General features: G+C 37.1%; 2 protein-coding genes across 13 annotated transcripts in view; one reads left to right on the top strand and one right to left on the bottom strand.

The window, feature by feature from the left end:
* Positions 1–16,921, top strand: part of LOC129722120 (probable serine/threonine-protein kinase DDB_G0282963) — a 197,843-nt gene that overhangs the window by 13,303 nt on the left and 167,619 nt on the right. For 11 of the 12 annotated variants that reach the window (XM_055675877.1, XM_055675394.1, XM_055675708.1 and 8 more), the window contains 2 exons: positions 16,348–16,612; positions 16,706–16,905. The exons of the other annotated variant lie outside the window; for it this stretch is intronic. In XM_055675877.1, the coding sequence (XP_055531852.1) occupies positions 16,461–16,612; positions 16,706–16,905 (352 nt within the window). In that variant the 5' untranslated portion in view covers positions 16,348–16,460. The remainder of the gene's footprint in view (positions 1–16,347; positions 16,613–16,705; positions 16,906–16,921) is intronic. 12 annotated transcript variants of the gene reach the window in all.
* LOC129723146 (uncharacterized) overlaps positions 1–16,921 on the bottom strand; it is a 425,361-nt gene that overhangs the window by 288,535 nt on the left and 119,905 nt on the right. The gene's annotated exons all lie outside the window — the stretch shown is intronic.

Raw genomic sequence — 16,921 nt, 5'->3', positions numbered from 1 at the left:
TGTAGATAATAATTTTGTCTTTCCGAAAAAAAATATACACTCTAAAGAATTATTTATTTTAAAAAATTTCAAAAAAAAATCTAAAACAGCTTATTTTTTAAAAATTTGGTTTATTTTTATAAAAACTACAAAATACTACCTTAAGAAGGTCCGAATCACAGAGAAATCAGGAAAAATGCCCTTTAGAATGACTTCTATCATACTCAGTCAAGGTACAAAGTGAATGCAACCTTTGCAATTTCAGAAACTCTGATAATGTAACCTAAATGACACGTTAAAGGCCCAAAAACGGTTATATATATTTTATTGAGAGTTTCTCGCCAGCTAGTAAAAGTCCTCTTTGCACTCCACTATGTAGGGCAGGGCTGTCCAACGTACGGCCGCGGATTGGAATTTGTTGAGATACAAAACATCATTGTATAATTTAAACTTATTTTAACTTATTAACGAGTAATGACATCCTGTTTCTTTCTTCCAATCAAACTTTCAATCCGTTTCGACATTTCAAAAATGAATAACGCCTTCAAAAGAATGAAGGCAGTTAAAAAATGGTTGTCGTTCATCTTAATCAGACGAGAATTTAGAATCATGTTTGCGGATTCCGGTATCAGATTTTGATATCAATATGGCACGTGTTCTGGAAAAAAAGCCAATCGTTTCAAGTTCCTCATCAATTCTCCAAGCTCATGTAATTTTAAAATCTTACAAATCAATTTTCAAAAAATCATTGCTTGGTTTCCATTTTTGTTATGGATGTGGCTTGTAAGATTATTTTTATTATGGCGAGCTTCAACTGGTATCACCCTTGGATTTTCAATCTAAAACGGACTGCAAACTAAAGGTAACCAGCATGATTTTTTACCATAAATTTGCACTAAAAACTAGCTGAAATTCAAAAGTTTTCAAAGTTTTGGCCCGACAGCTGTTGTGGATTGTGAAATTTGGCCCGCGTGTCATGAAGGTTGGACAGGCCTGATGTAGGGGAAAGGGAGCAGTTTCGGACAGCATAGCATAGCATAGCATAGCATATTTGATCGCCCGTGTGTTGCCCGCGATTGACCAGAATCAGCTGAAATTGCACAAAGAACCGTCAAAATGGTGGCTAGGAGTAGCAAGCCATTTTCAGTGTACAATTCCTGGTGATTTTTCTTTTCACTGGTCAATAACGTAGCTGGCCACGCCCAATGCAGATCAATAGAGGAAGGGATATCGGGAGTGTTAGTTTAATACTTGTTGCTACTAGAGACCGAGGAATCCTCTGCATCATCCACAAGTATCAAAGGAAGGTATTAGTGTTAGTGGAAAGGAATTGATCTGGATCCATCCAGGTTGATGGTGCGATCTTCTCTACACAAATTCGCGCCCGATATGGATATTTCTCGGTCTCTGCGCAACCGGCCATCAGAAGACGATATAAATAGAACCGCATCACGATCGCTGTATCGGCATATAGGAGAATCGAAGTTTCTAGGTATCACCGGCAACCAATCGTTAACAGTCTGTATCACACCAAACTTCGCGTTTCATCCCGTGAACTATTAAAATTTACCTCGAAACGAATGAATTTCGTAAAACGCACCGCACGCCGAACGCAAACTACTGGCACCAGCTCAAAGAACCGTTAGAGCGAGTAAAAAAAAACCCACAAGGCACACCCGAGCATTATACGATGTAATGGTCATTGAACTCCGAAACCGCTGTATTAAGATAGTTACACTGAGCGCTGTCAAAATAAAGTGCGCGAAACTGAGCTGACCTCCCCGAAGCAAACAATAGCGTGCCCACTACACTCCGGAAACCCTTAGATAAACAAAACTCACCCGGGCCGATGATGCATTTCACCGGGGCATAATGCACGACCGCTCCATTTTCTCCTACCGACGCATGCGCGACACGACGTTTCGCATCAAAGACCTACTGAGTATAAAAACTGACAAAGTTCCATGCATTCATAGCCCAAAAACTCAAAAAAATGCAAATAAGCATATTAAACAAAACAGAGTTCCAAGTTTATTATTTAAATGCCAAAATAATTGCAATCAAAGTTCAGTTGTCGTGAACTATTTTCACGCCCAAAACGATTTCAACATAATTAAATAAAAGTTACTTATGTATATCAACATTTGTCCAAAAGCTAGGAAAATCATAAAATAAAAACATAGAGCTGAATAAAATGTCACCGCCCTGCCAGGACTCACAATTGTAGACGATGCATCAATCGCATGCCGCATTGTCATGCTCGAATGATAAATTTTGAAACTATATTGTAAAACTGTCAATTTTGACCTGTGAGAGTGCATCGCACAATCTGGTTTGTAAAAATAAAAAAAAAACTCTACCCGCAACCGAAAAGCTACCACACTTTGTGCACCCAACAGATGACACATTTACACTTCTGAAAAAGTCCAAAACCCGCTAAAAACCACTACACACAGAGCCTATGCATTCTTAAAATATTTGATACAAAAACTTATACTCATCTGTTTTATTTTGGTTATGCCTATGCCAGCGAAACAAACGCCGACAAGCAAAGCGCAACACTACTCTCTTCTATTTGTGCCGTGTCAAATAAACGATAGGTGAAGAAAAAAAAACACTACTCTATTCGCTCTCTCTCCAGATATTATCGTTCTCTTCGCTCACACCGCCATGCATTCCATTTTCGCATGTTAAGAACGAACCGCTAGTTAGCGCGACGCACAAAGTAGGCACTCACACTCACGCAACTTAGCTGGCCTTACAATTTTCAATTGCAATTCGAGGAAAAATTATCACTTTCACGCAAGGAACACTGTGTTTTTCACAAAACCTTCACTTTTCTCACTTAGACAAAGCATCACAGATCACAACTTGACACTTTTTAACAAGTTTGGCCACTTAATTCACTTATAAATTAATAAATTAAACGGATAGCTTTCGGGGCACGTATTATTAGTTAGCCGTGATGCCAGCCTCCCCCCGGGAAAGGGAGCAGTTTCGGACAGAGCTTAAAAAAAACAAATGGTGCAATTTTCAACCAAACTAAAAATATAGGTAAGTTGGCAGCCCTTCCACCAACATCTACCATATAGTTTGATAGCTCTTGGTTGTTTATTACTTACGAAAACAACACAGTGTCATTTTTCATTCATATTGTTAATAGTGATGGGAAATATCGCCCAAAAAAGATATCGATAACAATCAATAATTCCGGGGTTTTTATCGATATTTTTGATAAGTATCGATAATTTGACAGCTATTTGACAAATAAAATTTTGCTATGTAAATAAATCTGTGAAAATCAAAGACAGTGAATGACAAATCTCACGATACTGCGAATGAAAATTCAAACAACCGGACAAGTAAAATAGTTTATTTTGGAAAGTCTTCGGGTTTTACGCCGGAAGTGCTTTTAACGGAGTAGTTTCAAGCCTAAGTTCATTTTAAAGGTTGTATAATTAGGGATACCATCTGGGTGGTAAACAAAATAATTGAAGCAGGCAAAATTTTGTCAATATTCAAATGGCCAAAACATCACGAAAATTGAATCAATTTTGACGAAACAGGTTTCATTTTACTGGAAAACTATCCTAGTTTCCTAGTATTACCTGAGAACTGGACGTGACCAATGGACACTGGAAATGTTTCAGATTTCCGGAGTGTGTGTCAAAGTGTATATTTTTGCAACACGTAGAACTTTTTCTGACATTTTGTTTCTCTTAGGTTTATATGTTGCCAATAAATTAGAATCTATTTCTAGTTCATTTGTTCCCAAAGATTGAACATTCGCCTAGGAATCTTCGAGGTATGAATTAATTAAGTATGGGTGTAGATTTTGGCGGTTTTTTCCCTATTGGGTACAAATTTTCTTTGAGCTAGCAGCACCCTAGTCGAACTCAATAAACATTGTGGGTTTGTAGGACTTATGCGCGACTACGATGCTCAAAGCAAGAACATTTCTTTCCTTGACTCTCTTATGCGAAAAACCAAACAAATATCAGCAGCTTCGTAGTCCCGAAACAGCTTTGCATTTGAAAGTTTAACTGGATTAACATTTGAAAAGGTCAGATTATTTTTTCGCGGATTTTCTTTTGGAGGTTAAATATTTACGCTGATTTTCAAATTAACGTGGTTTTTTACGCGAGTTTTTGAATTTAAGTGGTTTATTTAACGGATTTCTGAGAAACGCGGTTGTTTCACGAGGTATATATCCCCCGCTAAGGAAACCTAACTGTATTTGAATCTTCTTATAAATCAATATATCTAAGTAATGACAAGAGATATAGAATGGTTGTCAAAGGATAACTTTTCAAAAATTATCTGAACTCTCCTTCAAAAATATAAAAAAATTGAGTTTAACTTCATGCACTGAAAGAAATATAATTTTAACCCTCTAGTGCTCAGTGCCGCCCTTAGACGGTCTCCAATTACACATCTAAAAAGCTTCAATCAATACATAAAAAATGATTTTAAAAATTCATGGTGATTTTTTCGAAGCTCGTCTGAAAATTAACTTGGGCACTTAACTAGAGAGTTAAGAACCAAAAGTGATTTCTAAAAAATATTGGTGATCTCAGGTTTTTTTAAATGAAGTATTTTAGGTAGACAATTTAGTTGCCTTGAACGATCTATGCGTTGCAAAAATGTACACTTTGACACACACTCCTGAAATCCGAAACATGTCGGGTGTATGTAGGTTGGTCACGCCAAGGTCCCAAGTAATACTAGGAAACTAGGATAATTTTTCAGTAAAAAGAAACCGGCCTTCAAAATTGATTCATCTTTCGTAAAATTCCTGTCATTCAAAAATTGTCTAAATTTTGCCTATCTCAATCATTGTGGGGGTAAGCCCTGTATAAATCGGGACACTTTTTTCGGCATGACAATTTTGTTGATTGATTTGTTGAAACTACAATTGGAGGATTTTAGTGGAACTAAAATTGTTTGTTGGGTAACAGATACTTCAAAAGTAAACAGTTCCAAGTTAAACTAAACGATTACCAGAGAATTACCAATAGACTGCCGCTATGCAAGTCCATCTTATTACAAGAGTTAGCAAGCCGTATCTTTGCATTTTATGAGATGGGGCAAAAAGTTTGGATATTTTCTTAAGTTCTCCAGTACTAAGGTGCCCAATTCACCTGTTCTTAGGAAATTAAGAACAAACACCTAGCACTTCTGGGGTAGGGTAGGTGAGGTCTCCTCCTTCTAGGTCTCCTCCAGTAACCAGCCGCAATGACTTGCTCGTCATTATAGTATCGATAATTATCGTTAACGTCAGAAAACTGGCGATAATATCGATGTCTGAAATTTATCGATAAGTATCGATAAGTTTCCCATCACTAGTTTTTAACCGTTTGAGCTTGAAGTTGTACACTCAAAATATTTTTCACGTTATTGTTACGTGGAAGTTCCTATACTTGTTCATCTTCTGTCATTTTGCATGATGTGACAAACATAACATCTACGTGAAAATCACATGTATGTCATGGTTTATCACGTATAATCTACGTGAACTCGACAACGTCAAACATGATGTATCGCGTGAATTCTCTATGCGAAAATATCCAAAAATCAAAATGGCGAAACGTTTGTCTGATTCAGTGTCAGAACAGAAACAGAATTTCTCAATGGTTTGCAAATAAGTGAATATCTTCGCTGGATCAAAAGTTAGATTTTTTATTTTTATGATAGTAGGCCATGATCAAAAAAATTTCTTATCAACATTTCCAATTCTTTTGAACATTGTCTTTAGCTAACATCAACCGTTAAGGTAAAAATGAATTTAGTTCGTCAAATTGCTTTTCCGACCACTGTGCGAACCCAAGTATCAGCTGATTTTTTGGTGGAAAACAAATTGATTTTATACGGTTACACGACCAAGCCTGTACTATTGAGATCTGGCGTAGAAAGCTCTATGCAAATCATACAGCTCGCCAGTTTTGATATTGACAGTTCCCATAACGGTGAGCCCTTTGTCTTCTTCTCTATGTAGGCTCTTTATATACTGTGATACCAGCTAAAACCGATTCTCGTGTAGTGTTTTCATGAACAAATATCGTTAATGACCTTGTGTGATGTTCTTCAGCGATTTTTATTTGCATCGAGTGATGAGTGAACTTTTTTTGAACTTTATTTAAAAACTGCTCTTAGGTGTTTTGTTCAAAGAAATGCTTCATCTGCGCTGAAAATTTATAATACAGCAATCGTTTCACTATCGAGCGTATAACGGCTTAAAACCGTTTTTGAACGATGTATGGTTCCGTCGACCGCCGACGAGTCGGAGTTTGCGTCGCAATTTGTACTTCATTGGCGAATTGCATTTATAAATTCTTTACCTTTGACTCGTTTTCCTCTAAAGTTGGTGTAGGGTAACGGGGGTAATTTGGCCCACATGCATATTTTGGCCCACCCGGTAACATTTTACACATTTTATCTGAAAAATTCAATGAATATTAGAAAACTATGCATGCAACATTGAATAACACACCTAAGAATCATACTACACTATAATTTTCGGCGAAAGACTGGCTCTAGGTAGTGTTATTTTAGAATGAGTTCATTCATATTCAAAGTCATGGCTGAGTCAACCCAAAGTCAAGAGGAAGTGGTAATATACAAGTCAACGTCCGGAAGCTATTGTAACAAATATGTATGTTTTTGAAACAATTCGTTGTTGTAGTAACATCAATAAAATGTCATAGAAACAGTTTGTATACTCTAACATGATGGAAAAAGTTGAAAAAGTGGTTAAACGCATGGCCGAAATATGTTTCCCTCTTTCTGAAGCAAACATATTTTGGCCATGCCAAGTTTTGACATCGCTTTGATTACCGTTGGGCCGTTGCACGTGAACAAAAAGCAGCTTGTGACAATTTACAGATAATGACTTCTTAATTTATCACATTTAACTATATGAAATTAGATGAGAAAGCCTGTCAAACCGCTATAAGCCAAATCATTTCATTTTTAGATGCCTAAAATTTACAAAAATTCACAGCAGAAGGATGTTCTCCTCAAACCCACTATTTTTGCTATAAAAATACCGATGATGATCTTAAATATAATTAGTCCGAACTATTTCCATACACGTCTGTAGATATAAAGGTGGGCCAAAGTAAAAATTTGGTGGACCAAAATATGTTTTTAGTACTTCGTAGAAATTTTGATATTTTTAGGATGTTCTAGCGAAACGGTCCGGATCTCCTTCATCGCTATTGTACTTCCATAAGTGGCCATCCATATTTGACGTGGACAGATTTTTAACACAGAACCCCCCCTCCCTCTCCGTGGACAACTGCTCATAAAAAATCTGAAAATTTTGTATGGGCCGTAGACATTTATTCATCGACCCATTTATATGTCAGAGGGGGGTTTATATGTCAGAGTTGCCAGATCTCTTTTTAAATTTCAATGGTGACTAACTTTTTTATCCGACTCGGTGTAACGATGAAAGTCTGGAAGAATAGTAAATGTGATCAGGGAAACCGTGGAAGTGTTATATTTTTTTTTCGTTCAATTCTATCCGGCTTTTTACGCACCATGATGGCGGTCGCTATAATGTGTATTCGTGATATGTGAACCTCTCTGTTTACGGCAGTTTTGGGATTCCTGCTGAATTGGCAAACAAAATGTTGCCAGATATGTTTCTCTTTTGATAAACTATATGAAGACTTGAAACTGACGTAAGCAGAGTTGTCAAAGGGGTGGATCATTTATTACGAACTTTGCATTATAGCGCCCGCCATTATGGCGCGTAGAAAGGTGGATATACTTTTCAGTAAAATTGATCATTATTTCATAAACCATAAAAAGATACAGGAGACAGGAATAATGCAAATTTGGTGTATTTTTAATTCCTTATTCAATACCCGTCAATGTGGTGTTACCTTTCTTATTCGTTTGGCTCAGATTTTGACTGTCCGTTTGGCTCACCGTTTATCTTTCCCCTGAGTATTTGTAGTTTACATAAAGCAAAACAGATTAACTTTAAAAATGCAAAAAAAATCTAGAGACCGGAAAACGACCCCCGATGCCATTTTGGATTCCAAAATGGTGACTCCCGGTATCTGAAAGAGAACCAGAATTGGCCAAATACCCTCGAATATGAGTATTTTTGAAATCGAGATGATGCCCAGAAACCGGGAATGCCATTTTGAAACTTATTATGGTTACTTCCGGTGTCCGAAAACAGCTAAAATTGACCAAAAAATCCCTCATATGAGTAGTTTCGGAATCGGACGATATCCAGAAATCGGAAACCGACCACAAAGGCCATTTTGAAATGCATGCCGTGGTATTCAGCCAATTCTGGTTTTTTCTAATTAATAAAATTGGATGAACATTAGCGAAGTTACAAGAACTTCAATTCGTGAATTCCTCGTCAGGCATGTAAGGGTGTTTTTTGTCAAGCATATAACGGTCAAGGCTTGGACTTTTGCGTGTAGTATGATGAGGTATGAAGTGATTAAAACCGACTGTTCGAAAATAACACGCATTAGCTCTCGAAACCTTGTTGCCACATCTCATGCAACCTCTAAAGCCAACTGGATGATTGTCAGTGGACATCATCAGTCGAACGGGGTAATAACGCCAAAAGTAAAAATTGCAGAAAAGCTAATACAGCCCAAAAAGTGGGCGCTTTGTATCTTCAAAGGATTAATAACCAGGTGCTGTCCGAGTAAGTATCATCTAAAGAACATCGGTCGAGGTTAGGCTGATACATGTTGCCAGGCCCGGATTTACGGGGGAAAGAGGAAGCAAAGGGGGCAAATGTCTCGGGACCTCCGATTTGCAGAGCCCCCCTAATTTAAAAGGTGCCTAATAAACAAAAACAAAGAGCCTCCCTAGTCCTAGGTCAAACACCACTCGACAGCATAACAAAGTGAAGACCTTTTTTTGCTAGTCACCTTTCAGCGGAGTGTGAAGTCATTTCGCAATTTGCAATTATCTTATCTGCAAGTAAAAAGTAAAAAGGGCCCTGCGCAAAAATCTGCCCCGAATCCTCCAGCACCCAAATCCGCCTCTACTTGTCGCTTTTGTAGCATGGACAGCGAAACCTCGGATCATCTGCTATGCAGCTGTGGTGCATTATACATGAGCAGAAACAAATTTCTCAACAAGGATTGCTTACAACCTAAAGAAACTTAGTCTGCTTATTCTCAGAAGGTAATTGGCTGAAAGCGTATCGAGGCAACCGGTCATCACTCGATCAATAGTGGGCGACTGGTTATGCTATTGGGTTGGGGAAAAAGAAATATCGTATTTTGTCAAAAGGTGGCAACACTTGGACATATCTTGTGTTATACTTATCGCGTTGGGTTATACTATACGGCTATCTAGAGACGACAATCTTTGCTTCAAGTGACGTTTTGACAGTGTTATAATCGTACGTTTCAGTTTCAAGTTATAGCACGCCAAATATAGAGTCCACCAAGCAAGAAATTCGTCACCCCGTATTGGTAGGCCAATCGTCATAGACACCGATAAAATCAGAGAAATCATTCAAGTAGACCGGCATGTGAGCATTCGCTGATGAATTCGCACAATGAAGACTGGATGGAGAAAAAATACAACTTGGAAAGAAGATTTCGATTCTTTGAGCCTGAGCGCGATGTTTGGGAACGCGGGGGTCCCGAGCTCCGTCCGGGATCAATTTTTTTTTACACAGATGGTTCAAAAATTAACGATCGAATGGGAGCAGGAGTGATAGGCCCAGGCGTAAATCTATCAATTCCGATAGGTCGATGGCCGACCGTCTTCCAAGCCGAAGTCCAAGCTATACTAGAATGTTCTGTTATATGCCTACGCAGGAAATACAGACACTCAAACATTTGCATCATGTCCGACAGTTAGGCAGCTTAAAATGCTCTGAAGTCTGCAACATGCTTGTTTGGGAGTGTTTTCAATCACTTCAAACACTGGGTTGCAATAATCAAGAAAATTTTTATATTGGGTTCTTGGTCACTGTGGAATCGATGGAAACGAAAAAGCCAATGAACTTGCAAGACTTGGATCGTCTCATCAGCTCATAGGACCAGAACCTTTCTGTGGGTTATCCGCTTCTTCGCTCAGTATGGAGCTGAAGGCATGGAAAATTTTGATGGTGGAGTCTAACTGGATAAACACTTCCATTGGTAGACAGTCAAAGAGGTTTATCACACCGAACGGTTCTATGACTCGCAAAATACTGGAGCTTTCAAAGAAAGATCTAAGCATATATACTGGTCTAATAACAGGGCATTGTCCGAGCCGCTATCACTTGAAGGTTATGAAAAAACTTCAAGATGATACATGTCGCTTATGTGGCATGGAAGAAGAAGACTCGGAACACCTGTTATACAGATGTCCAGCCAATAAAAAAAATAAAAAGGTAAAAGATATAAGTTCTTCGATAGAGGGCTATTAGAACCCACTGAAATCTGGAGAACAACTCCAAGTACGGTTATTCGCTTCATGCGAAGTGTAATACCAGACTGGACTAATGCTATTGGTCATATCATGACGGCCACCTCCAATAGTGGTACGTTATCCTGACTTAGCAAAATTAAAAAGGACATATTCAGATCGACTTGAACTGTCCTACAGTACGGTCGCATTTTACCAACAGCTCGAGGCTAAGTCTTAGACTACCGAGAGATATTGAAATTTTGTTTTTCGCTTTCAACAGACTACCTGTTGAAACGTAAAGTAATAAATTTGTTTTTAACGTTAACGAGTGTTTAGTGAGTAAATTTGGTTTGAGATATTTCTACTTAAATTCTATAGTGAAATGAAAGTGTAGTGAAGTTTTCCAGTTATGGCTGGAAAAAATAAAAAAGCTCGCTTTGATGCGGCTTCAAGGAAACGTGAGGCATCTCCTCCAAGTGACACTGAAATTTCGACTAACAGGTATGATATTCTTTCTTCCGTTGGGGATCAAGAAATTCATACTTCTCATACTGAGCATAAAGCCGTTATGAAGAAGGTTAAAGTTCCACCTATCGTGGTATTTGTAGCAAATTTGAAAGCATTTCGATCAGAGCTTTCATCGTTTCTGTCGGATGTGAAAGTTAATTTTCAAATTGGCCGCCAAGGCGAAATTCGTATTTTGGCCGAATCTCTTGATGGCCATAAACATCTTTTACAGTATTTGACTGAAAAGATGTATAAATTTTATTCTTTTGATGCCAAAAACGAGAGACCGTTTAAGGCTGTTTTGAAAGGTCTTTCAAATGACCAAACTATTGAGGAAATTAAAGAATTTTTGTCAGAATCACTTGGTTTTGCTCCCAACCAAGTAATTTTGATGAAACGAAAGGCAAATGCCAAAATTGATCAAACTGGAATACACCAGGAAAATTACTTAGTACATTCTGATCGTACCAAAGTAAATAATTTGAAATGTTTGGAAAAAGCACGTGTTTTATTTAACGTGCGAATAAAGTGGGAAAATTTCAAGAGACATGGAGAAATTCATAATCTTACTCAATGTCGGAATTGTCAAGCCTATGGTCATGGAACTCGAAACTGCCATATGGTAGCAAAATGTATGATTTGTGGTGACACTAGTCACACGAAAGATATCTGCCCCGTGAAAGAGACCACTAATAGTTTCAAATGTGTAAATTGTGGGGGAAATCACAAATCTAATTTCTTTAATTGTCCTGTAAGGTCAAAAATTATTGCTTCCAGACAACGTAGGAATTCTAAGCCACCTGTTGTCAATGTGGGTATACAAAAGACTTTCAATACTGTTCAGGCATCACCAGCACTTTCATTAGCAGGTGTGTCTGTAGGTAATAATTTAAATTCAGATAACAAATTTCAGACAAAAAATCCTGTTCAGGCAACACCAGGCTGTTCATATGCCAGTGTCCTTACAGGTAATATTTCAAATTCAAACAGTAACAAACCGTTCGTGTTTGGTGCTGAAAAGTCAGCCAGTATTGATTTAGGTAGTCCAACTCCAGAAAATATTGAATACCTACAACCATGCTGCAGCTAATGTCCGTTTTGTTGAACTGTAACTCGATGTACGAGGCTGTTCAAGAAGGTATAAAATTTACAACTAATACGGTTATGAAATTGAAATTCAGCAATGATTTTAAATAATGCTGTAAATTTTCTAAATTGGAATGCTCGCTCTTTAAAAGCGAAAGAAGATGAATTTTTCAATTTTTTAACAGTCCACGATGTGCATATTGCAGTTGTGACTGAAACGCTTTTAAAGCCAAATATCAAACTAAAAAAGAACCCAAATTATATAGTTCATAGGTTTGATAGAATTGATGTTGCCGGTGGTGGAGTTGCAATAGTTATCCACCGTCGAATAAAACATCGTGTTTTACCCCATCTTGAAACCAAAGTTATCGAGAGTTTGGGAATTGAAATTGAAACAAGTATTGGCATTTTATTTATAGCCGCAGTGTATTTGCCTTTTCAATGCACTGGTGAGCGAAAAAATTATTTCAAGGGAGATTTGCAAAAACTCACAAGAAATAAATCTAAATTTTTAATCATCGGTGATTTTAATGCGAAACATCGGTCTTGGAATAATGCTCAAAGCAATTCTAATGGAAAAATATTGTTTAATGATTGCTCGGCTGGATTTTATTCAGTTTTATTTCCAAATGGTCCTACATGCTATTCTTCTATTAGGAATCCATCTACAATTGATTTGGTACTAACAAATCAAAGTCATTCATGCAGTGATTTATTAACTCATGCTGACTTTGATTCTGATCATCTTCCCATAACATTTTCTATTTCCCATGAAACTATTTTAAATCCCACTAGATCTGTGTTAAATTATCACAAGACTAATTGGGATAGATATCGTTCTACGAACGAAGAAAATTTGAATAATGATATTATTTTACAAAATAGTGCTGACATTGACAGAGCATTAGATAATTTTAGCAGCTTAATACTCAATACCCGGAATTTATCAGTTCCTAAGGCTCGAGTGAAATTTAATGCACCAATTATTGACAGTGAACTTCAACATACGGAGACGTCAATACCAAAGATCTCGGGAGCCTGCTTTGAAAATTATTTTTCAAGAATTACAAAAGGAAATTAAACATAGATTCACTCTCTTGCGAAATGAGAATTTCATGAGAGAAGTTGAACAACTAAAACCTTATTCAAAACCTTTCTGGAAGCTTTCGAAGGTTCTTAAGAGACCTTCAAAGCCCATTCCAGTCCTTAAAGATGGTGATTGCATTTTTCTAACGAATGAACAAAAATCTTAAAAACTTGCTCAGCAGTTTAAGAGCGTTCATAACTCCAATTTGAACGTAGTAAGTCCTATTGAAAATGGAGTAAACCAAAAGTATGATCAGATCACCACCCAAGAATTTCTTTCTGAAGAGGTATTGGAAACAAACTTGAATGAGGTGCGAACTATTCTCAAAAAATTCAAAAACATGAAAGCAACAGGAGATGATGGGATTTTCTATATCCTCATCAAAAGACTTCCCGAAAACTCTTGAAATTTCTTGATTAAAATTTTTAACAGATGCTTTGCACTAGCACATTTTCCTACGAAATGGAAAAATGCCAAAGTCACTCCAATTTTAAAACCCGAGAAGAATCCAGCTGAGGCATCAAGTTATCGACCAATTAGTTTACTTTCCTCTATTAGCAAACTTTTTGAAAGAATAATTCTCAATAGAATGATAACACATATTAATGAGAACTCAATTTTTGCAAATTAGCAGTTTGGTTTTCGCCATGGGCATTCCACTACTCATCAGTTACTTAGAGTAACAAATATGATTCGAACTAATAAATCTGAAGGCTATTCAACTGGAGCAGCTCTACTAGATATAGAAAAGGCATTCGACAGTGTTTGGCATAAAGGTTTAAAATGTCAAATTTCAGTTTTCCGCTTTACCTTACAAAAATGATACAAAGTTATTTAACTGACCGCACTCTTCAGGTTAACTATCTAAATGGTAAATCTAATAGATTGCCTGTTAGAGCTGGTGTGCCTCAGGGGAGTATCTTGGGCCCAATCTTATATAACATTTTCACTTCTGATCTTCCTGATTTACCACCAGGTTGTGAGAAATCTCTGTTTTGTGACGATACAAGCATTTCGGCAAAAGGAAAAAGCCTTCGTGTTATATGCAGTCGGCTACAAAAAAGTTTAGATATATTTTCTTCATACTTGCAGAAATGGAAGATTTCCCCTAATGCTTCTAAAACACAGTTAATTATTTTTCCTCATAAGCCAAGAGTTTCATTTCTCAAACCCACCCGTTATGGGTACGTTATTAAGATGAACGGTGTGGTCTTAAATTGGTCTGATCAAGTTAAATACTTAGGGCTAATTTATGATAAGAATCTTACTTTCAAGGAGCTCATTGAAAATATCCAGTCAAAGTGCAATAAGTATATCAAATGTTTATATCCTCTTATCAACAGGAATTCTAGACTTTGTCTCAAGAATAAACGAGCTCATTGAAAATATCCAGTCAAAGTGCAATAAGTATATCAAATGTTTATATCCTCTTATCAACAGGAATTCTAGACTTTGTCTCAAGAATGTAAATGTTAATTTACAAACAAATTTTTAGGCCAGCAATGTTATATGCAGTTCCCATCTGGACAAGTTGTTGTACAACCAAGAAGAAAACACTTCAAAGAATTCAGAATAAACTTTTGAAAATGATTTTGAAGCGTCCTCCCTGGTTTAGCACGAACGAGCTACATAGGCTCACTAATGTAGAAACATTAGAAAATATGTCAAGCCAAATTATCAACAAATTCCGACAAAAATCGTTGCAATCCTCAATTGCAACGATTAGCTCATTTTATAGTCAGTAAGATAGTTTTAAGTTGATTTTAAGTTTTGTTTTATTCCTTTTTTTTCCTTGACAAGTAGGTTTAATAATTTTCCTACAATTACATTAACTTCACTGCGAAAGCTAATAACATTCAATAATATAAAAAAGCGTACAAATATATATAATAGTGTTGAAATGTCACCATTTGTGGCAGAACACACAATAATAATTCTGAATAGATATTAATACATAAATAAATTATTACAAACATTCCCCCCCCCCCCCTATAAAAAAAGGACATATGTCACAAAAGATAAAAAAATTGGTCGCAGTGATAAAATACCCAACATGAAACATAAGAGCATTCGCTCAATTGGCCAGGAACTGGGTACAGACCATAAAACTGTTTGAAACAATTTGCAGAAGATTGGATTCCAAAAAGCTGTATATTTGGGTGTCACACGAGTTGACGCAAAAAAAATCTCTTAGACCGAATCAACGCCTGCGATGCACTGCTGAAACGGAACGAACTTTGAAGCGGATGGTGACTGGTGATGAAAAGTGGATCACGTACGACAACCTCAAGCGAAAAAAATCGGGTTCGAAGGGCGGTGAATCGGCCCAAACCATCGCCAAGGATTGACGGTCAGGAAGGTTTTGCTGTGTGTCTGGTGGGATTGAAAGGGAATCATCCACTATGAGCTGCTCAACTATGGCCACTCGGTCGTTTGAAGCAGGCGATTGACCATAAGCGGCCAGAATTGGTCAATAGGAATGGTGTTGTTTTCCACCAGGACAACGCTCGGCCTTACACATCTTTTATGACCCGCCAGAAGCTACAAGAGCTCGGATGAGATATCCTATCGCACTCACCGTATAGTCCGGACCTGGCACCGAATGATTATGGTAATCACTCCGGTCCATGCAAAACGCTTTTGGTGATACTAAGTTGGCCTCAAAAGAGGCTTACGAAAACTGGCTGTCTGAGTTTTTTGCAAATAAGGAAGGGGGTTTTATAAAGAGAGAATAATGAAATTGCCTTCCAATTGGCAACAAGTTTGCGATCAAAATGGCGCATATTTGACTTAAATCGGATAATTTTAGGTATGTTGAATAAAGTGTCAAATTTCGATCAGAAATACGACATTTCTGTTTCCCCAACTCAATATATAGCACGTATCCAGGTTTCCACGAGCGGTAATGGCGGACAGTGCACGCAGCCCATGCAAACGTTTTCTGTAGGTCAGAGAATTTTCAATCGGAGTGAACAACATGAAAATTTTGCAACGTAGCATAGCATCTTTAAAGAACAGTTTTGTTTATTTTGATCCGCGCATGCGCATGACGAAATTCGAAAAACAAAACGCCCATTGTTTGTCGAAGTTGCTAAGCTGGATAGTAAGAGGAATGTACTACAAAAGTTCTAAATAATGGACGCAGTAGTCTAATTCCACAAAAAAAAAAAACACTAGAACTGTACATCTGGCAATTTTTATAGTTGAATCGAATATAACGTTTACCCCTTTGAAATTTTGATTTTTTTTATATTAAAGTTATATTTAAAATCTTTTATACTTTATATATTTTTTTTCAGAACTGGTGTTGTTATCCAGGAAATAATAATTAGCTTACATAATTTGGAAAACCGAAAGGAAAAGTTAGACTCATACTCTGCATCGAACGATAGTAGCCAAAAAACGCTCCAAAATGGTGATAGGAGATGCAACGAAAAACGATGAGACTGTGTCTCCTCCTCAGCAATTTGCACCACAAAAGGCCACAATTGAAAACATAATGAGCGGAATTGAAAACACCGGTACTGTGAAAATGAACAATCATAGGAAAAAATTGCGACAAAGGTAATTGTCTAGTACTTATGTTATAATTAAATTATTCAAAAATACATCAACACTTGATTAACTTTTCCACATTCGATCTTTGTTCGCTCGTAGATTTGATATTATCAAAAAACTTGGTCAAGGTACCTACGGCAAAGTGCAATTAGGAATTAACAAAGAAAGCGGTCAGGAGGTAGCAATCAAAACAATTAAAAAAAGCAAAATCGAAACAGAAGCTGACTTGATTAGGATTCGACGAGAGGTGCAAATTATGAGCTCCGTTCAACATCCTAATATAATACATATTTATGAAGGTGAGTTGAAGCTAAC

Source organism: Wyeomyia smithii, chromosome 1 (genome assembly GCF_029784165.1).
Source record: "Wyeomyia smithii strain HCP4-BCI-WySm-NY-G18 chromosome 1, ASM2978416v1, whole genome shotgun sequence".
In the NCBI taxonomy this organism is placed as follows: domain Eukaryota; kingdom Metazoa; phylum Arthropoda; class Insecta; order Diptera; family Culicidae; genus Wyeomyia; species Wyeomyia smithii.
Note: the sequence above shows the minus strand (reverse complement) of the source record. Positions and strands in the feature narration are given on the sequence as shown.